Consider the following 22,355-nt stretch of genomic DNA (forward strand, 5'->3'; position numbering starts at 1 on the left):
GGGGTCATGGGCTTCTTTTTCTCCCCCTCCACCCAGTGTGGCTGCTGCTGGGGTACAGGGCTTCTCCCATCCACCCTGCATGGCTTTTGTCGCAGTCCGGGACTTCCACTGCCCCCACCCAGGAGCAAGTGTCCTGGGCTGCTTCTCCCCACCCCTGCTCAGTGCGGCTCCTGCCGGGGTCTAGGACTTTTCCTTCCCCTAATGTGTCACTGCACCCATCCAGCGCATGTGCCTAGGAGCCCTGCAGCCTGCTGGGGCGATTTCAAAGGGCCTGGGGCTCCCAGCCACCACCATCACTACCAGGCAATGGCAGCTGCCGTGACTGGAGGGCCCCGGACGTCAGGTGGTGGGTTCCTGTTTGTGGGTTGCTAAGCAGAGACAGACACTCCTCTGCAGCCCAGATTGAGGCACCTATCCGTGAGAGGGGTGTGACCTAGGACACGCCTTCCCCCCTTGTCGGCATCTCCCATTGGCTAGTTTACATGGCTCCCCGCCTACTGAGGTGCCTGTGTTACCCATAGATTGGCATTGTCTAGGGAGTTTAGACCCCTGACTCACCTCCGAGGGTCACAGTGCTGCTGTTCCTGTGATTTTCTTGCTGCCTAAAAGTTACTCACTGTGACACTCAGCATTGCAACACCCGAGTCCTTGCATGGATCGCCCCCTGTGCAACCTGTCACCTCTCCGCAGAGCACAGCTGAGCAATTCCTGATTGACATGGGTGTGCACAGGACAGACGCAAAGCACAGGCTGGTTAGTGACACATCACAGAGTAAAACCCAAACTCTCTTCCTAGAGGTGCAATAAATACCGGCTCCAGCTTTCTTGTCGCCCCAAGTTGGGAAGCAAATCCCATGATGCTGCCCCCAGCACCTGCAGCTGGGACAGTAAAGTGGAACAAACAAGAAGAATTGTTTGTAATGTTTTATTTACATAAGTAGCTGGAAAGTAGCAAAGTAAAAGGAGCTGAGAAGGAGCTTTAATAACCACAGCACGGCCAGGAGATCCCCAGCTACTGAGAACAGTTTTCTTTATGGCACTAAAATTGCACTAATGGCCAGGGATTACTATAGGGAATTAATGAGTTGCAGTCTCACTTTCAGTAACATGTAATAAATCTCCCCGTCCCGCTCACGTTCCCTTTCCTTTCGTACTGTCCTTTTCTATTCATTATTGTTCTAGCCTCACTTCCCATCCCTGTTTATTTTCCTGTGTCTCGCCTCCCTGTCACAGATCATCCCCCTCGGCTGCTCTCTTCTTTCCCTGATCTTATCCCTTCCCCTCGTGCTGATCCCGGGCTGGGAGCCCCCAGTGAGATCTAAGGACACATCTGTACAAAACGCTCCTGGCTGCTGCTGCTTCTCCCCAACCCCCCAAACCCTGATTGATTCATGCTGTGTCCCTGCCACCCCCGACCTCCGCCTGCCTCCTGCCCAGCTGTTAGTGCCACCCCCTGCCCAGCCCCCACCTCTGCCCCTCAGGGCCCCTCCTGCAGCCACAGGGGTTCTTCCCCCTCCCATCCCTGGGGCTGCAGAGAGGGCGGGGGAGGTGCTTCCAGCGGCCAGAGAGATGAAGAGGAAAAGGGCTGGGTAGATGGGAGTCCGCCAAGGTCATAGAGACTGGGGTCCATCAGGCTAGCGAGGCTGATTTCCGGTTCCTGCCTCTCAGGGACACAGGCAGAGCCGGGATCCGTACCCCACCCAGAGCCAGGGTCGGATTCTCCCCCCAGGGACAGAGCCCGGCGGGAAAGTGAAGATCGGGGCCTGGTCACCAGCATCAATAAATGTCACCTGCCCCCGGTCACAGTCCAGACAAACCCGGATCCTGCTGGGGACCCAGCTCAGGGGCAGGGGGGTCTCAGGGGAGGTGAGAGCCCAGAACAGACCCCACCCACATCGCTCCACAGCCCAGATCCCCCTCTTAGGGCTATGGCTGATCTCTCCCTTCCTCCTCACAGACGCTCTGGCCACCCCCACAGCCCAGTATCGCCCAGCCCTCACCTCCACCTCCCAGCAATGTCTCCCCGAGGTGAATCCCTCACAGCCCAGCACACAGGCCGAAGAGTCAAATCTCTCAGGGTTGTTGGGCAGTCGCTGCCGTCGCTCTGCCCATCTCACACTTTTCTGATCCTCAGACAGGACGAGGTTGGGATGAGCCGTGTTAGGATCCAGAGTCACATTCACTGGGGAGAGAGAATCAGAGCGTTAGGGGCAGAGCTCAGCCCTGGGGGAGGGTTTGATGGTGTCAGTGACAGAATCTGCCCCAGCTGGGGTGTGACTCTGAATCTCCTTCCTGCAGGATTTACTGGTCAGCTCGGAATAGGGAGTAGATTTGAGATGTCAGCACAGAGCAGGGGAGAGTCACGCCCCTGGCAGAGATGGGCCCTGCAGCAAAAGGGTCACTTGAACCAGGTCTGGGACTCAGGCTCTTTCCTGTCCTGCTCCACATCTCTCCAGGGAGGGGACTAGAGCCCCACATGTCGGAGGGATGGGGGGCAACATAGTGGTGAGAAACTGAGCTCCCTCTGCTCAGTGCTCACTGACCCGCCTCACCTCTCCCTGCCGTTTCCCATCTTAAACCCCATGTTCCCAGATGTGAAAGAGCATCGCTGGGAGAGGAGAACAGGTGCTTCCCAGCCCTGCGCCCTCAGCCTACGTGAGAGCAAGGGGAGTGTTGGGGGAGAAGGAGCAGGAGGGGAAGGAGGGAGAGCAAGCAGAGAGGTGAATGGAGACATGAAGGAAGGGATCCCAGAGGGGAGAGAAAACCATATTGGATGAGGAGGAGATGGGGCAGGGGAGGCCCAGGGCAGCAGGACGTGAAAGGTTATAGAGAGTTTGTTGTGAGGGTGAAAACAGCAACTCACCTGCCTGTTCCCTCCAAGCAACCACCATTACCAAACCTCCAGGCCCTTCCACCTGCCCCCACTCCTACTGCCTCCGCACCAGCCCCATTCAGCTGACGGCCTGCGGCTCTCCCCACCCTCCTGTTCCTGCCAGGCACTGCCGGCCCTCCAGACGCTTCCAAACGCTGCCCCATCCCTCAGTCTTCTGGGCCCTTCCAAATTCTGAGGTGTCCCCCTCTTTGCGCTCTCATGACTTCCCCCCTGGGCTCTCCCTGTGCTCTAGCACCAGGGTTCTCGTCACCGGGCATATTTTATTTCCTCACCTCCCTGTTTTGTCACTTAAAATATCTTTGTTTCTCTCTCTCTAATCTCTGAATTTTAGCATTTACACGTCATTTCCTCGGTTTCCAAACTCTGAATTGTTAATCCTCAATTACTGGGCATTTGACAAATCCAGAATTCAGTTTGCTCCTGTTCCACAGCCTGTGGCTCAGGCCCCCAGGGCCTCAGGCAGGGAGGGGGCTGTGAGCAGGAACAGCCCTGGGGATCCCCACACAATCCTCAAATACACATGTGAGCATTTCTCTGTCAGCGGCTACAATTTTAACAGACTCTTTCTTCCTTAGCAGAATTTCTGTCACTTTTATAATTATTAATAAGAAGTTAGACTTTCCCTTCTGACACTCTGAAGTGACATTGCCAGCCTGTTACCAAAGACCTGGTCCGGCTGCCATTCATGTCACTGGCCAATCTCCCCTGGAATTCAATGGGAGGCCTGAGGCATGGAGAGGAATTTTGAAAGAGATGGGAGCAGGACTGAACTAAGAATAATTCAGAAAAACAGAATTGAGGGATAGTTTCCCTCACCCAACCCTGCAGCGCTGACCGGCCCTCCACCCAGGGCTCTGGCGGTGATTTAAAGGGCCTGGGACTCTGGCTACAGCCATGGTGGCCAGGGGCCCTGGGAACTTAATAATCTCCAGGCCCCAGGGCAGTTGCCCTTTTGCCTCTCCTCTCCCTGAGTATTAGCTGAGTATGAGGGCTCCAGCTGGTACCTAATGCAGATGCCGGCCTTCTCCAGGGCTTAGGCCACTTATTTTCAAAGCCTGTCACCTGAATGAGATGTTCAATATTTTCCCTCCACGGAGCATTAATTTATCACCAATGGACTTCATTTCCCATGTTTCCCTTTCACGCAGCTTGAGTGGGTAGGTCCCTCTGAACCTCCTCACAGACTTCACTGGACTTGACGAGCCTGAGTAACTTTGCTACCTTTGTGCTACCTCACTTCCCGTCACGTCCTCCTTGTGCACAGTAGGTTGCCAAGTTACTACTAGCAGATGAGGGTTCTGTATCAGATATAGACAGGCCACAGCTCCCATCTTGGAGAGAGGTACAAGAGATGTCTTCTCATAAGGGCTAGTCTACACGGGCATTGGTGCAGCTGCAGCTTCAGTGCAGACACTCACTACAGCAACGGGAGGGATTCTTCCATCACTCTAGTTAACCCACCTCCCCAAGCAGTGGTAGCTGTCTACACCGAGGGTTAGATTAGCTCATCGACATTGCTTGGGGTGTGCCTGTTTCACACAGCTAAGCAATGTTGCTGAGTCAATTTAATTAAATCTACACTACAAACTTACACCAGTATAACTACATCGCTCAAGGATGTGAAAAATCCACACCTCTGCAGGATGTAATAAAACTGACAACTCTCGATGTAAGTAGACCTATGTTGGTGGGAGGGCATCTCCTGCTGACACAGCTACCATCTCTTGGGGAGGTGGATTAACTACGCTGATCAGGGCTGGCTTAAGCAAGTGCAGGGCCTGATTCGTGGGGCTTGTACTCACTGGGTGGCACTCCGAGTCTTCGGTGGCACTTGGGCGGCGGGTCCTTCACTCGCTCCGAGTCTTCAGCGGCACTGAAGGACTCACCACCGAAGACTTGAAGCGAGTGAAGGACCCACCGCTGAAGACCCAGAGCGAGTGAAGGACCCGCCGCCGAAGATCAGTTGCGCCGCCAGGTGAGTAAAAATTAAAAAGGCCACTGGGCGCGGGGCCCTCTTAGGCGCTGGGCCTGATTTGGGCCTAAAGCCAGCCCTGATGCTGATAGGAGCTCTCCCATTGGCATGGATAGTGTCTTCATTAGGTGCTACAGCGGTGCAGGCCTACCCTGCAACGATTCTGTAATGCACGGCTAGCTTGGCTGGTACCAGCTCAGGTAAGTTATGTTACAGATGGTGCCACAGCTCAACATTACAATTGGTTTTGCTTTCAATTACACTGCTCGTGCCCCTGGGTTTCAAGATTATTAATAAATAAACAGAACCTACTCCCTATAAAGTTGAGGAACCCTTGCAGTTAAACTTTGCTATGATAACAGATAAAATATTTCTATTATTTGATTTCTGTCCCCTAGTAAGTTTTTTTATCCTTGACAATGCATTACTTTGTTTTACTCCATTACCACTTAAAAAGAACAGGAGTACTTGTGGCACCTTAGAGACTAACACATTTATATCAGCATTACCACTTAGTTTCTTAAATAGATTCTTAAAAAGATTCTTGTGAGGGACTTAATCAAAACCCTTTTCAAGATCTAAATATATGATATCACCTTATTCTCCTTTACATGCTACTTTACTGACATGATCAAAAAGAATCTTAATAGATGAAAAGTGAGTCACAATTTTAATTTGCAGGAATGTTGCTGGCTAGACACAATTTTACCATGATCTTTCAGTTGTTTTGTGAGTCTCTTTTGAATGATCATTTATGGCAATTTACCAGGTAAGCTGTAAATCTTCCCAATGTGTCATTCCCTGGCACACCCCTAGGTGCCTTTTAACATTACGAGGGAGGGATAGCTCAGTGGTTTGACCATTAGCCTGCTAAACCCAGGGGCCACTTAAGAATCTGGGGCAAAATCAGTACTTGGTCCTGCTAGGGAAGGCAGGGGGCTGGACTCAATGACCTTTCATAGTCCCTTCCAGCTCTATAAGATCGGTATATCTCCATATATTATATAGGTACCATGTTTGCTACCCTACAATTCTCCAGTCTAGCTCCTCCAACAGCTAAGCTCCTTCAGAACTCTTGGATGTGCCAGCTGTAGCTGGTGAGTTTTTACTTCATATTATCATTTCCTTCCACTGACACCTCACTCTCCGGTAGTACCTGATATAAAAAAATACTTTAGCTTCTGAGCAATATTCTCAGCTCTCCTCCCTTCCCTCTCCCCCTCCCCCACTGGTATCTCTCTCACTTCCCCACTGAATATCAGTGGAATGATCAATAGGTGTATTGTTGGTTGCCAGCCTCAGCCACAGCCCCCTTGAAGAGGTATCAATCCCCACAGGCCCCACTCCCCAGATCCCCTGTGCATCCCTCCATTCCTCTTCTACTCCATAGCCCTAAGCTTACCCCTCCCCATAACACTCCTCTCCTGCCCAAGGAATTCCAGAGCACACTGGCTCTCTCTGGGCCCTTACGGCTCCTGGGCTCCTCATGCAGCTTGGATCCTGCTGTGTGTTTGGGGGGTTGCAGTCAGGGTGCGATGGGGTCTCTATCTCTGTGCCTGCTGCATCCACCTGAGCCAATGGGTGTCTGTGTGCAGTGAATGTGCCAAATTACCCCTGCTGGCTGCCATGTGCCGGTGCCACGGCTAGAGCAGCAGCACCTGTCTGGGCACATGCAGCCCTGTTAGGGCTTCTGAAAACTGAAATGAGCAGCCTAGACATTAACCTGGCCTGGTCCAGCCCTTTATCCACCTGCCCTCCCTGAGCCTCCAGCCCCATCAGGGCCACTAACAGCATCTCGCTGAGCATCTTCTGAGCTCCCAGCATGCACAAAGGAACCTTTTAGGTACCCAGACCAGCAGCTCTGACCACACAAGACTGAGTTTTTTCACCTTAGTCCTGAGCCGTCCCTGCCCCAAAGAGCTAGTGCAAAACGTTAACTGCATGAGAAAAAGGGACGGGAAATCTCAGGGCAGGGGAGCTTTGGATATCGATGCAATAGGAGCTGTAGTTACCTGGGCAGATGATGTTTCTTCTCCAGTCTGAAACCAAACACAGAGAGAGGGATGAGAATTCAGCTGAGCAAATGCAGGAACACCAGGGCTCTGGGATGAAGAGCAGCTGGCTTAAGCTGAACCCAGGCAAGAGCAAAGTGATTCAGAAGCAGGGACACATTTTGAAGAACTAGATGAGACTCTCCCCTTCGTTCCATTGAATTTGTACAGCCCCATTCACCAAAGTTGAGGTGAAAATACTCAGGTCCTATGTGACCCTTCACTAGGCCTAGGTGACCAGGTAGCATCAGTGTCTAAACATCCCAGCTCACTAGGAAACTCTGCATCTTCCTGTGCACAAGATTCTGGTCACAGTGATCCCTGCCTCTGCCACCGCCAGGCTGGGTTACTGTAGTTCACTGAATCCACAGCTGAGTGTGAGGGCTCCAGCTGGCACCTAATGCAGCTGCCGGCCTTCTCCAGGGCTTAAGCCACAGTGACACATCAGGCCCATTTTCCAGTCCCTCCACTGGCTCCAAGTCAGTCCTAATCTACAGAGCAAGTCAAGGATCAAGCCCCAGCTACATTAATGGCCAAAGTTCAATGTCTGACCCGCTGTGCTCGTCTGAGCCAATGCAGATCACAAATCCCAGCAGGACATGCATAATAGCTGGAGATGAAGCATTCTTGGTCGAGGGGATCTGGCAATGGAACAAACTTGCAGAGGAGATCAGGGGAACCTAGCATCTGGAATTGCTTTAGGAATTGCTGTAAAACCCTTCTGATCAAAAGCGCCTTTCTGTCACAGCAAGAGTGAAATTCACAACTATGATATATCTTGTACCAACCCCCACCCCCAACCCTACCCCTAGTAAAGTTTTTACCGTGAAAAGGAGAAGAGCCAGAGACTCTATGAAATTGACCATGGACCTTATTTCTACTGAAATTCTGTCAAGGTCTTCAGATAGTACAGTGCTCAGAAGCAGTATAAAATAGATGAGCAGGGCGTGAATGAACTCTCTACTGATGAACTGGGAAAAAGACTTCAGCGGCAGCCCATTTTTGCACAGACACACCTACCCTGCTTAGGTGCTCTGCAAACAGAGTTGCTTTTGCCAAAATGATTAATTTCATCTGGTTTTGGATCACAATTCACTTTAGCATTGAATGCAGGGGTAATGAAATGTTGGTATCCACATTCTATGAGTAAAGGGCAGCAGAACTGTACTTAGTCACTTGTTAAGCAGACATAGGAATGCCAAATCCCACTGAAAATCAAAGCAGGGGGAGGGATAGATGTTCCTGCCTGATGGTATAAACTCTCCTTAAAAAGTCCAAATGCTATTTTACCCTCCTCTCTCCAGTGTTTAAAGCCAGAGCTGACTTGACTCAATGGAGAGTCCTTGTTTCTGTGGAGTGATTGTTAGAACTGAAACAACTGATGAGCAGGTCTAGGATCCAAACCTTGATCTGGTGTAAGGACAATGTGGCAATGAAAAATAATGGTGATTTCATTAGGCAGGTTCCCCACTGCCTGCTGAACTCACTGGGTAGGTGGTGGAACCTCAGAATGCAGCATTGCAGACGTGGCAGTGTGTGGTCATTAGCAGCAGTGATAAGTAACAGCAGTGGAGCTGTGTGGTGGCAGAGATAGCAGCAGACATAGTGACTGGAGAGCAACAGAAGAGAAACCAGCAGCAGCAGCTGTGGCAAAGGCATCAGCAAGTGCTGGCGGAGTTGCAGAGGCAGAAGCAGATGCATTGCTCAATGTCCCCTCCCCCACCTTTCAGGTGCGGGAGGTGAACCCATGTGAGGGCACCTCTGAAGGCTGGGTCTTTGCTAATTAAGCACAACTGACTGGGAGTGGGGTGCAGTGAAGGGAGAGGTGCGTTAACAAGACATTCATTTATCAAATTTTCACACGGCAAGTTAGGAAACCGAGGCAAAGGACACTGGCCAAGGCGCTGTAGGGTGGGTGCTTGCTTACGGTTTGGAATCGCGGCTGTGGTGTTTCCCAAAAATGTTGCTGGGTTCCCTTTCCCTTGTAATGAAAGTTTTCTTTTGTTCCACAGGGACTCAGTGAAGGTGAGTGGGACGTTTTGCCTCTTAGAGGGGCCCAGAGGCAGTGCTAAGTTTTCCCAGATTACTGGGTGGAGGCTGAAGTTGTTTCTGTTTTGGATTGTTCAGAGGAACCCCCTGATAGTAAACCCAGCCTTTGCTGCTGCCGCCGACTCCACCCGGCAGAAGGGTGACAGATCCAGGGGTGATAAATCCAGAAGGGTGATGGATCAAGAAGGGTGACGGATCCAGGGATAGTTTCAATAACATGGACAAGGCTTCATTTGAGAAATAGAAACACTTACCGAGTTCTCTTTGAAGAGCATCTAGGGAATAGAGAATGAGAAACAAATACACACTAATTAAATGCTTCTCCTATGGGATGGAATTAACTCAAGCCTCCCTTTACGCAGCCTGCCCCTCACAAACCAGGGAAACTACTGAGGTCTGGGGAGAAGAGTCCCTTTCCAACCCACGGGCAGGGCACAGAGCACCTGCAAAGTCCCATAAGGTGACAACACAGCAATTAAATACCTGCGGCTGGCCCATGTCCTTTTATTTTAAATAGATAAACAGTGAGGCCAATGGAAACAAACAAAACCACCAGGATCAAACTCAGAGCCACCATCCATGGATTCACCCTCGGGAAAAAGGAATCTGAAAAATAACGCCCCCCCGACTTGCATTAGTTTGCAGCAGGGACAAAACTCAGTATTTTTCTATAGCACAAAATAGGCCCCAGCAGAACATGTGTAAGATCAGAGTGAAAACATGACCCCCTCTATGCTACACAAAAGACTAGAAACTGATTTTAAAAATTACTCCAACCAGCACTGATTAACCTGTGAATGAACAGGCCTGGTTTGATTCATGGTATTCAGAGCTTCATTGAGTTCAGGGGCAAATTCTCTGCTCACACAACTGTATTGACTTCAGTGGACATCTTTTGGGCAAGGAAATCTCTTGACCATTCTGAAAAGGTCTTTAATAAAACGTTGGGAAAGTTTTCAGCATATTTTCCAAAGTGTATGAATGTGGTCGTGTGCTGAAATCTAGTCACACTGTGTTACTCTAAAATAATTCACAAGTTGCTAGTCACAGTTGTTGCAGTAGGAAAGAATAAAAACTCCAGCCCAGACTAAGATAATACAGACAAGAGCTGCTGACCTGCTACCTTCAGTTCCAATAGGGCTTCTTCATAAAAAGAACCATCTTGAACAAAGCATCTGTATTGTCCTTCATCTGAGCGGCTGATATTAAGAATCTGCAAGGAAACATTCCCATCCGTGATGCCAGCTTTCAAAAGCTCGGTCCTTTCATGATAGTCTGGCATCTGTTCTCCATACTGATCCTTTCCTTCATGATACTGGTGAACAACTGAAGTGAACTCAGATCGGAACCATCTCACCTCCATGTTCTCAGCGCTCATCCTGGGGGACAGGTGACAGGGTAACACAATGTTCTCACCCACAATGGCAGTGACAGGGTGACCAGGACCCATCACTCTGAATTGGGCTGTGAAAGACACCAAAGCAAAAACAGAACAAACTCAGAGGGAAAAAATATATTAATGACTGATTCAATAGGTTCAAACTTTCCAAAAATTCAGCCTGGGGCAGACACCTGGCAATCAAATTTCCAGCCTGAACATTGAAAATTTGGCACAATAACAAGCAACTGAAAAGGAAGGGGGGGGGGAGGGGAGAGTTACATTAAAAAGTGACAGGCCAGCTCAGGTATGGGTGTCACTGATAACTCCCCTTATATTAATTTGACATGCCACAGAGCCATTTCAGTGCCCCGTGACCGGACAGGGTCACTTGAGTATATACACTGTATACCTGAGCTCTGTGATCTGTTCCAGCCTTCACTATATTTCTGATGTGATTCTCAGCACTGGTATTAATATGAGAAGGCTGAAAAGATGAAATCCTGACTCCACTGAAGTCAATGGAGATCTCTTAGGATTTCACCCTAGTGTTTTGGGATCCAGCCTCTTTGGAGACCACCACCTATCACGTCGTATAAGGACACAATTTTCATTGAGATGAGTGGAGGTTCCTGAGTTTTCCTCCTTTGCCCCCTCCACCTGTTTTTAGTGAGACAAGGTCACTGCCAGGACATTTTCAGTACAGAGTCTTCAACTCTGGGACTCACATGCCTTGGCCCCACTGACCCCAAATCACTTCAGCTTTTAGCCAGGTTGCCTTGGTGTTTGAGAAAGGACTGGGTCACAGAGGATGCAAGCATGTGAAGTAGGATGCTCGGCGTGACCAGAGGTGCGTAGGGCAGCCCACAGTGGAAATGCCAACATCAGGGAAGGCTGCAAAAAGGAGAGAAGATTCTCCCAAAACTGGTGGTTTACACCATAGTTAGATTCACCAACCAGTCACAAACTGTGCTCCTGATCCCCCACACTGGTTATCAAGAAAAGAAATCACACAGCCCCCTTTACTGCATTCCACTCTCTGGCTCCCAATCAGCAAATAGGTTCAGTACAGTGAGAAATTACTTAAAAAAAATGTATTCACTTTACAAAATGTTCTTTTAATTCCCCAAAGGACCAGACATTACCAGATCAATACCAGTTTGAATCTTACCCAAAATACCATGCTGCTAGCCCATCCTTTAGTATCTAAATCTAAAGGTTTTATTAGAAAAGAAAAGGAACTAAAAAGAAGAGAGTTGCTAAATGGTCAAAGCAGTCAGATACTTTCATATATATACACACACACATATACAGAGAGAGAGACTTTAGAATCGACATATCAGGTTCTTAGCAGCACTGGTGAGTTTGCTAGCTTGCAAAGTCCCTCTGGAACACATCCAAAGCTTGGATAGGTCTAGCAGTCCTTTGTTCAAAGCTTCAGTTTGTAGGGAAGTTACTCCAGACACGAGAAGCAGGATTGCAGACAAAATGGAGAAGATGCATTTATATCCTTTGCCCCAAACACAAACTCACAGCACATGTGCATGAAAAGGTACTTGGAGTCCCCTGTCCATCGGCATGTCCCCATAGGCTCCGACTCCGTGGGTGATCCAGGGCTGGAGCACCCTCAGAAAAAAAGTTAGTGGGAGTTCTGGGAGGGAGGGGGGGAAGAGTGGGAACGTACTCAGGGGAGGAGGTAGGGAAGAGTCGGGTCTGGGGCAGGGATTTGGGGAAGGAGTCAGAATGGGAGAGGGAGGGAGCGGGATTGGGATGGGGACTTTGGGGAAGGGGTTGGAATGGGGGAGGAGTGGAGTCAGGGCAGAGGCAGGGGCGGGGGGTGGGAGTCAAGCACCCACCGGCACCAGTAGAAGTCAGCACCTATGCATGTCCCTATATGTCCTGAAAAAACAGGGAGTCCAGTGGCACCTTAAAGACTGAGACTTATTTTGGGCATAAGCTTTCCCCAAATAAATCTGTTAGTCTTTAAGGTACCAGCAGGCTCCTCATTGTTTTTGTGGATCCAAACTAACATAGCTACCCCCTGATACTTGTCTACATGTCCTGTTGACGCATAACCCCGGGCTTCTCTCAATGGTTCATTCTACAGCAGGCCGGATAGTGCTGATGCCGGTCTGTCTGGGGGTATCACCCAAATGCACAGCACAAGTTTGAGACACAAATATACTGCACATATTTATATCTCACCATACAAAGATGATACAGACCTATAAACAAGCTTATCATATTTAGCAAATCAAGCCTTTTCCACTGATACCTTACATAGAATCATAGACCTGGAAGGGACCTTGAGAGGTCATCAAGTCCAGCCCCCTGCACTCATGGCAGGACCAGCACTATCTAGACCACCCCTGACAGGTGTTTAACCTGCTCTTAAAAATCTCCAGTGATGGAGATTCTACAACCTCCCTAGGCAATTTATTCCAGTGCTCAGCCACCCTCACAGTTAGAAAGTTTTTCCTAATGTCCAACCTAAACCTCTCTTGCTGCAATTTAAGCCCATTGCTTCTTGTCCGATCATCACAGGTTAAGGAGAACAATTTTTCTCCCTCCTCCTTATAACAACCTTTTAGGTATTTGAAAACTGTTATGTCCCCTCTCAGTCTTCTCTTTTCCAGACTAAACAAACCCAGTACTTTCAACCTTCCCTCATAAGAAATGTTTTCCAGACCCCTAATCATCCTTGTTGCTCTTCTCTGGACTCGCTCCAATTTGTCCATATCTTTTCTGAAATGTGGTACCCAGAACTGGGCCCAAGACTCTAGTTGAGGCCTAATCAGCACAGGGTAGAGCGGCATAATTACTTCTCATGGCATATCTTGTATAAGATTTATTGTGATTTTGTAATATTGGTATCAATGCTATTATAAATGGTCACCCATATTCCATACAGCCTTACACTCAGATACTATGATGATATAAGTACCTAGATAGATAGAGAAACTGAATTGCCTCATATGCAGCACGTGGAGAATTACTCCTCCAGAAGGGTTGGGGAGGAAATGGAGACTTATTTACTGATATTGAGCCAATCTGAAATTTGTTGTAGGGGTGGGTTTGGGTTTTTTTGTTTGTTTTTGTTTTTCAGTTTTGTACAAAGGAGTGGAATAGGCATGATTTATAATCACTACAATGAAACAAATCCTACAAGGAGCAGCAGGACCAGTGGGATTCCTACCTGATTCCAACTTGTGAATATGATAAATAATGAAGAAAATGATGAAATCAGGCAGAGAGGCGCTCACTGTGGAGCTAGAACAGATGCAAAGAACCTTCATCTTCACTGTAACTTGATCTGGACAACAGGATAGGGAAGAGAAAAATACTTCACTAAAACATGTTTTGCATTCAAATCTGATTTGTTAGAAAAAGGAACTATTATCTGTAGTTAGTGAATTGAACTGATTGTTTCTGGTCACCGTGTCCTTCAAGATTTTAGAGCGCGTAGATCTCATCCTCTCACACCTTGTTTTTAATGACAATTTCAGAGCGGAAAACAAACTTTCCTGATTTTTCAACTCCCAACTGGTTTCTCAACTTTGAATGGACGAGTCATTGAATTCAGCAAGTTGGGTACACTGAAGTGCATAAAATATTTTCTCTGTACCTGCAGAAGAGGCTACTGTTGTTAAATGCTGGGTGACCCTTCAAGCTGGGTGAGCTTCCAGGTGCTTAGCCAGTGACTGCCACCGCTTCATTGATCTGATTTTCTTTAAAACTTTTGAAACAAACATATACTGCTGAATGTTATACATATATACATTATATATCTATATCTATATGCCTTAGCCTCAGTTATCATAATTCTAATTTGAAAGATAAATTAAAAAAATCCAAGTGAAAGAAAAGCCTCTCATTTAATTTTTTAAAGATCAATTTTCATCCACCCTGAGTGTCTGACATTTCCTTCAGACCCTTATTGCCAAAGAACTACAGCACTTTGATGAATTAAATTAATAGGTGTGATACACTGCTTTGTGTAGATTGGATGAATTATTGCAGAAAACTGAAATTTGTTTGAGCCTTTCAAAAACAGAGCAGCAGCACTGCCAAAACCAGGATTCAAAAGTCAATGTAACCCCCCAGTGTGTTAGTTGTGTGTGGTACTGTATGGTCTCGTGCTGTCTGCAGTGGCACTTGAACAGTTTTTACAGTGGGGGTGCTGAAAGCCAGTCAAAGTGCCCCCAAAATTTTTACCTTGTGCCCCCTTTACCCCTGTTCACACCCCACATGCCCTCCCCTCAGAGCTGGAGCTGGGAGCAGGGCTGTATCTGCAGAAGGGTGGGGCACAGACAGGGGTAAAGGGACTGAGGCTGGGGCCACAGCTAGTGGCGGGCAGGAGTGGATCCCCACGTGCGGGACCATGATCGGAGCCCTGGGACCAGGAATGGAGCCTCGCATAAAACCTGGGGAAACTGCACCCCGCAAACATCCCTACTTCCCGCACCTATGATTGTCTGGTCTTGTAGCTTTGATTAGCTATAAAACTGCATAATTGCTTAATTATGGGAACATATACAAGCTGTACATTTTTGTGGGGTGGGGTTTTTTTGTGCTTTAGAATATTTGTTGCTTTATGAAAATCAATACAAAAAATCCCCCCCCCCATGTACACACACATTTTTTTTAAAAATCACAAATTGGGTCAAAAAAGGTATTTGATTGACTTAAAAAACAATATTTTAAATATACATTTTGAGTTCCTATTTTTTGCCATTTGATTTTTGAGCCTTGAGGGTACACTCAATCTTAAACTTTTCCCTGCAACTATAAAGGCTGGAGATTTATTTTTTACTTTAAATGAAATCAAATATTCTCACAAACTCAAAAACTAGAACATTAGGGCTTTCAGAAAATTACCAAATACTGTGAGACTTAAAATAAAAATCACAAAAATCACAAATAACTCTGAGAGTTGACAATACTGAACCTGGTCCAAAATACTTAAACAAAAATGATTTTTCTTCAATAGAATATGGCTTTTAGACAGTTTTTTAAAAAACTGTTTTCCTATTATTTCAATGTTTCTAATTTTTCAACAAAATGATGCTAAATGAAAAATATATTTCAAATTGATTCAAAATGAGAAACCCGAATCAAATGGAAACAAAACATTTTATTCACCCATCCCTTATCCTGTCTCAAAGGAGAAAAGGGAGGAAAAATGAAAACTGAAAAAAAAAAAAACCTAAAATCTAATATTTTGTGCAATAATACGTGATTAAAAATTTAAAAATAAGCAAAATGTTTTAAACAAAACAAAAACATAATTTCACAACAATACTGCCATTTAAAATAGCTGCACTCCTATATGTTTCTTCATGATATAGCCCCTTGAATGGCTTTTCACATAGGAGGAGATAATCTGTTACACAATATATAAATGTCCCTTTTTAATATAGCCTGAAGTCCCTATTCAGTGACACTCTTGAACACAGGATCAACTTCAGGCACATGCTTAATTCCCAGTGAGTTCAGAAGGAGAAAAGGAGACAGTTTTCTGTTTCGATTGATTCTGAGCATAATTTTATTTTTAAAAAATAAAAGGATTCACCCCGCCCCCCAGTCAAGAGGCAGAAAACTGCAATGTCAGCACAGGGCAAAAACTAGACTGATGGCAGCTGGGTTTGGTGCAGTAAGTTTCCTCTATTCAAAATACAGGAAGTTACAACTCTCCCCCAAGAACAGTATTGGGCCCCCTGTTCTTGAATAAAATTCAGCAAAACAAAGAAATGACTAATTCCACAAGCTGTAAAAGTCTCGTGTTACATTGATATGAAAACAAACTGCAACGTATTTGACGGCATATCACTTTGAATGTAGCTGTTCTGTCAAGTTTCTACGATTATTTACTCCCTGTGTTTTGAACAGAAGGAGAAAAGGCAGTTCTTAACCCGCAATAAGTATCGGGTATCAGGCGTTACAAACAGCCCTTCTGAAGCAAAATTCACCCACCTGGTTGGGTTTTTTGTGAAGTTTAAAATCTCCCGGGTGTGGCCAGACTTCACCCCTTTGGCTGGGACAGTGACATGGTCATTGACTGGTCCCGATTCTCACGCACGTTGCTCAGCAAATTTTGGCGATCAAAGAGCTGCAATTTCGTGTCCTGGCTTTTCCGCAGAACGTTGTTAAAAGAAATTTGGTTTTATTCCGAATCGATGAACCTGCGTTCGGCTCACAGCGTTCGCCCGGGGAAAGTGAAAGTAACACTGTCAATTACCTCGCCGCAAACCGTGGGGAGGGTCGAGTCTTCTCTTAAAGAAACAGCCCCGGTCCTGCTGCACCGCGAGTGTGTGGGAAACCGGAACTTCATGTTAATAAAAGGGGCGTTGTTGTTTGGGGGGGGAGGGGTGTTTTTTGCCATTTTGTTTCAGGGCCGCCCGGGGGCAAGTGGGGCAATTTGCCCCAGGCCCCACAGGGGCCCCCATGAGAATATAATATTCTATAGTATTGCAATTTTTTTTATGGAAGGGTTCCCTGAAATTGCTTTGCCCCAGGCCCCCTGAATCCTCTGGGTGGCCCTGTTTCCTTTATTATATTCAGAAAAAGCAGGAAGAAGATTCTCTTTGAAATCATGACAGGTTGAACAACTGACTCTGAATCAGTCATGAGTTCAAAAAGGAAGTTCCGGTTTCCCACTGAAGATCGTGACCTTCCAAAACATCAGGTTCATCAGAAGTGATTTGCTGTGTTGTTGCAGCCATGTTGGCCCCGGTCTATTACACAGACAAGGTGGATGATGTGAGATCTTTTATTGGATCAACTTCTGTTGGGGACAGAGACGAGCTTCCCAGCAACACAGCCCTAAAGAAGAGCTCGGTGCAGCTCCAAAGCTCGTCTCAACCAACAACAGGAGTTGGTCCCGTAAAAGATTTTATCTCCCCCACCTGGTGTAAGTTCATCAAAACTCAAATGTCTGAAAACCAAGAAATACAGAGTTAAGGTACAGGCCAGTGCAACCTTAACACTGCCCTCATGGGGCTGTCACTGGTCACTGGGAAATGATCTGAATGCACCCCAGCTGGATTCCTGGTGTGAGGTGTAGCTAGACCAAGGGGTAGAGGCAGTGATGAGCTGCCAAAATATTAACAACAGGTTCCCTCCTTCTCACCTCACGAGGGGGTCATGCCCCATCCAACCCATGTTCCTTGACACCTCCCCCGGGGACCCCTGACCCATCCACCCCCCTTCCCTGTCCCCTGACTGCCCCCTGATGCCCGATCCAACCCCTCCTCTCATCCTTGATGGCCCCCCGGGACCCCTGCCCCATCCAACCACCCCTTCTCTCTGTCCGTGACTGCCCACCACCACCTCATCCAACCCCAGATCCTTCCTGACTGCCCCTCCAGGACCCTTGCCCCCATTCAATCCCCCTGTTTCCTGCCCTCTGACCGCCCTGACCCCTAGCCACCCCTCCACAACCCACAGAACTCCCCTGCCCTCTTCGCACTTTGCTTCCCGCCACCGGTGAGTGCAGGGAGGTTGGGGAAAGGATGACCCCCTCCCACCCCACACTCAACGGCGGCGGGAAGTGGAGCAATGCGGCCCCAGCCATGTTGCTCAGGAAGGGAGGGGGTTAGAGAAAGGTTCCCCCTCCCACTGCACTCACCCGCGGTGGGCAGTGGAGTGCTGCAGCTGGGAGCTGGCTGAGGCCAGGCTGCTCAGCTTCCCGCCGGGGGGGTGGGGGGTTACCTTCCCCCAAGCCCTCTCCCCCGAGCGACATAGCTGGGGCCAAGACAAGGGAAGCGGAGCGCCCTGCTCCAGGTCCCCACTAATCCCCTAGGCCATGCTGGACCTGTGGGGACCCTAAAAGTGCCCCCCACAGTTCCTGCCTCCCAGACCCTTGTGGGGGAGGTCTGGAGCCCCACACAGCCCCCCCCCCACAGGGGGGCTGCACAGAGCACCCAAATGGCTAGGGACAGCCCTGGGAGCAAGGACTCCGATTCTTCTGCTATTCGATTCCAGCGGGCTGGGGTGTAAAAGGAAAGATCCCCAAAATAGTAGGACCCTTCTCCCACTTATCTCTGTGCAGGGGTCAGCACCACCATGGTGCACGACAGACACTTGATGGTGGGCAGGAGGGGGCTCTGGGCTGAGGCAGGCGGTTGGGGTGTGGGAGGAGGTACAGGCTCTGGGCTGGGAGTGTGGGTTCTGGGGTGGGGCCAGACACGAGGGGTTCAGGGTGCAGGATGGGGCTCTGGGTTGGAGCAGGGGGTTTGGATGTGGGGGTGGGGTGAGGGCTCTGGCTGGGGGTGCAGGCTGTTGTGTGGGGCTGGGGATGAGGGATTTGGGGTGGAGGAGGGAGCTCCAGGCTGGGGCTGAAGGGTTCAGAGTGTGGGAAGGAGCTCAGGGCTGGGACAGGGGATTGTGGCATGTGAGGGCTCCAGCTGGGGGTTCAGGCTCTGGGGTGGGGATGTAGGAGGGTGCTGGCACTGAGGGTTTCAGAGGTGGATCAGGGCTGGAACAGGAGGGTGAGGCATGGGGGGGTGAGGGCTGTGGGGTGGGGTTGGGGATGATGGTTTGGGGTGCAGGATGGTGCTCCAGGCTGGGACCAAGAGGTTTGGAGGGCGGGAGGGGGATCGGGGCTGAGGCAGAAGGGTGGGGCACCGGAGATGTGTTCAGGCTCCATGCAGCGCTTACCTCAAACAACTCCTGGAAGCAGCAGCATGGCCCCCCCTCTGGCTTCTACTTGAGCTGCCCTGTCCTCAGGTGCCACCCCCACAGCTCCCATTTGCGTGGTTCCCAGCCAATGGGCTGAGAGTCACAGAGTCAGCGCTCCGGCTGGGGGAACGGAGGCAGCGTGCAGAGCCGCCTGGCCGTGCCTCTGCCAGCAACAGCAGGGACAGGGAGCCGCTCGTGGGGACAGCCCCCATGGACATCATAATTTTTACTGTGTACAGACACGTTGCTGAGCCCGGCTGACGTGCACAGCTCCTGGTTTTTGGTAAAATTCATTATTTTAGAGAAAAGTGTCAGAACGGCCACCAGCGAGAGCTGCTGCCCACACTCTGAGGCCGCCAAAATTTTAGTCAGGAGACCCCCCTGGGCTAGATGATGGTGATGGTCCCTCTCCGATCCTAAAGTCTGGGAGTGGAACAGGAGCCGGACCCCGAGATGCTGCAGCGCGATCCCTTCAGCGCTAGGACCCAGGAGCAGCCGGGAGGCGGCTCCGGGCAGCGAGCGCTGGGCTCCGGCCCGGCCGCAGGAAGTGACTCGCAGCCGCTGCGGTGACTCTGGCTCCCAGGCTCCTGGCGAGATCCCCGAGCCCCGGGGGGCGGCTGGTGCTGGGAGCCCGGAGCCCTGGCTGCAGCCGGGAGAGGGGAATCTCCAGCAGGGCCCTTCCCGCTGCTCCCCCCCCCCAGGAGCCTCTCCCAGGGCAGAGCCCCCAGCCCGGCCCGGCCCCTGCCCCGGGGGCCCCGCTCGTAGGGAAGGTGAGAGAGACCCGCCCCCCCCGGCACCCCCGGGCTGCAGGGGGAGGTTTGGCCCGGGGCGAGAATCGCAGCCAGCTCCGCTGGGAGCGGCCCCCGTGGATGCGGAGCGGGGGCGGGATCACGTTACCCTCCATCCCCCCCCGTCCTCCTCCCCCATCCGCTGCTTTGTTTCCCGGCCCCTGGCCGCGCTGGTGCGGACGGAGGCTGCAGCTCAGGGGGATCTGAGGGGGGCGCGGAAGGTGGGCAGGGGCCAAACTGAATGCAGGGTGGGAGGGGGTCCAGCTGGGGGCGGGGAAGGAGAGGGGCCCAGGGGCACAACCAGGGTTGGGAGTGGAGCAGCACAGGCGCTGGCTCTAGGCTGGTGGGGCCCTGCCGGCCCCCCACCCGGGGTTGAAGGAGTTTCCATCCTATCCAGGGTTCACAGTTTGGTTCAATGGATCTCAGTGCCCTCCCCTCACTGTACAGATTCTTTCACACACACACACACACCCCGCCTGGGACTAGGAGCCAGGGACAAGAACGGGGAACAGCTGGAGTGGGGTGAATCTAGGGCTGGGGAGGCAAGCCCCTCCTAGCCCCTGAGCTCCCCCAACATCCCCCAGACCCACTGAGCATGTGGTCCCAGCCTACCTGGCCCTGGAGCCCAGGGAGGGGCACACGGCCCCAGCCTCATCCCTGGGGGCAGCCTAAGGAGAAGCCTGACACACGCTCACCACAGGAGCCCTGCACCCCACCTCCATTGTCAGCTGTGACTCTCAGCCAGCTTTGAAACCAGAAGGTTTATTGGTTGCTGGGAACACAGCGTAGAACAGAGTTTGTTAGCACAGAAATCAGGAGCTCTCAGCAAAGTCCATCTGTGGGGGGAATCCAGAGTCCCGAGCCCTGGACTCTCCCCACTGAGTCCCAAACCAGGAGACTGACCCAAACCAGCCCCCCTTCCTCAGTGATGTTCGGCAGCCCCTCGGTACTTTCTCTCTTTCCCAGGAAATTGTGTCACCGGCCTTCCCCTCTTTCCTTGTTCTCCAACACCTTCAGCTGGCTGGCTCCTTGCAGAGGACCTGCTCCGGCCATCATTTGCCAGGATACAGAATTCTGGCCATTCTCTATGCCCAGGCAGCCACTCTGCAGTCACACCTGCCCTCTAGAGGCCTCTGCAATGATCTCACACCCGTATCCTACCAGCTTGATACTTGAGTAACACATGGGGAAACAGAGGCACACACACTATTCAGAGAAAACATTAAGAACATTCCCGCTTCATCCCACCCCTCTGAGACCAGCCCAGGGGCACTTTCTCCAGTGGCTGGAACCCCTCTAACCACACCCTGAGCCTCCAGGTGATGGAGAGACCTGGGGAAAGGGCTGGAGCCGGGCAGGGAAATGACTCTGCACAAAGGGCCCCTTTCAGGGACCAGCTGGGGAGTTTGGCCTACAAGGGGAGGGGCTCCCTGTGTCGGTGAGCCCCAGAGCTGCTGCCCTCAGTGGCACAGCCGGGTTCAACCCCCGTTACCAGTGTCAGTGGCTGAACTGCCTGATGAGAGCAAAGGCCCACGGCAATGGGGCAGTCGCCCGTTCTCCCAAGGCGAGGGAAGAAGATTAAAGGGGGAGCGGAGAGACTGGAAGGGCAGCAGGAGCAGGAAGTGGGGAAGGAGGTTCCCAGCTCCCAGCCCTGCCCGGCTCCATTCCCTGCACCCCCGGGGCAGTCAGCTCTCCTGGGAAGCAGGGGAGGAGCTGAGCGAGGAAAAGCCAGTTGCTGACTCTACTGAGCACCGCAGGACTGAGGGAGCTGGGGCAGAGCTAGAGGGGTTACAATACACCGTGGGGCAGTGTCCTAAAGTGACTCCTTTGATTCTGCTCTTTTTCCGGCGTTTGGCTCAGAGATGCTGTTCTGGGGAGGTGTAGAAGGGACTTGGTGGGGTTAGTTCTAATGGGGGAGGGGCTAGGCCGGGGGCGGGGGGTGGGGGTAATGAACTAACTGGGGTTTTTCCCAGCATGGCAGAGTCCTAGAATCCATGCGTCTGTCTGCAGGGAGAGAGCCTGGGGGGAATCGGGGCGTGACATGGACTCCAGCCCCTTATGAAACCTGCCCAATCTCCCTGCTCCTCTGACAGGCTGAGGAATCGCGTCCACGTTTCGCTCCAGATCCTCCCGTCTTCCAGGAGACAGGGCAGGGAAATGGCCATAATGAAGCCAGCTCAGGTAGGGGATTTTCAGGGAGATTTTGGTGGTATTGAAGGGGGGTTAATCACCCGGCATGGGACAGGGTGTGATAAACCTGCTGGAACAGGATCAACCTGGGCCTGATTTTCTGAAGAGGCCCATTGGTGGTGGTGGGAGGGGAAACATTCCTCCATTTCTGAACCTTTCAAGGTTCCTTTCCCTGTCCCTGGCTCAGAGCTCTGCTTCCTATATCAGCCTGTGGCTGGTAGGCGTGTGGGAAATGAGGAGACCTTGCCCTGCTCCGTGTGCTTGGGGAACAATGAAGTCTCACCTTCTCCCACCCCCTGAAGCCTCCTGGCTGCTCTGAGCAGGGTTGAGGGAGGATTCTGCTTCTCTGGCCCTC

General features: G+C 50.6%; 1 protein-coding gene across 2 annotated transcripts; it reads right to left on the reverse strand.

The window, feature by feature from the left end:
* Positions 1-910: 910 nt before the first annotated feature.
* On the reverse strand, positions 911-17,498 carry LOC123346113 (butyrophilin subfamily 2 member A1-like). 2 transcript variants are annotated; one of them, XM_044983335.1, is made up of 8 exons: positions 16,317-17,498; positions 13,969-14,079; positions 13,540-13,656; positions 10,082-10,429; positions 9,449-9,571; positions 9,220-9,240; positions 6,878-6,904; positions 911-2,182 (listed from the first exon to the last, which is right to left on the reverse strand). In XM_044983335.1, exons 3-8 carry the CDS (start codon positions 13,637-13,639, stop codon positions 1,665-1,667), a joined length of 1,137 nt encoding a protein of 378 aa, XP_044839270.1. In that variant the 5' UTR covers positions 13,640-13,656; positions 13,969-14,079; positions 16,317-17,498; the 3' UTR covers positions 911-1,664. The 2 variants fall into 2 exon arrangements, with proteins under 2 accessions (XP_044839270.1, XP_044839269.1); XM_044983334.1 differs by lacking the exon at positions 13,969-14,079 and having other exon boundaries at positions 16,317-17,497.
* Between the last annotated feature and the right edge of the window lie 4,857 nt (positions 17,499-22,355).

The sequence above is a fragment of the Mauremys mutica genome, chromosome 12 (genome assembly GCF_020497125.1).
Source record: "Mauremys mutica isolate MM-2020 ecotype Southern chromosome 12, ASM2049712v1, whole genome shotgun sequence".
In the NCBI taxonomy this organism is placed as follows: domain Eukaryota; kingdom Metazoa; phylum Chordata; order Testudines; family Geoemydidae; genus Mauremys; species Mauremys mutica.

Excerpts from the sequence above, each read along its gene's own strand:
- LOC123346113 (XM_044983335.1), bottom strand. The coding sequence starts at position 13,639 with ATGAAGGTTCTTTGCATCTGTTCTAGCTCCACAGTGAGCGCCTCTCTG. Across the intron at positions 9,572-10,081 it reads ATTGGAACTGAAGGTAGCAG|ATTCCTTTTTCCCGAGGGTG; the intron begins GTCAGCAGCTCT and ends GTTATTTTTCAG. Across the intron at positions 9,241-9,448 it reads AGGACATGGGCCAGCCGCAG|ATGCTCTTCAAAGAGAACTC; the intron begins GTATTTAATTGC and ends TCTATTCCCTAG.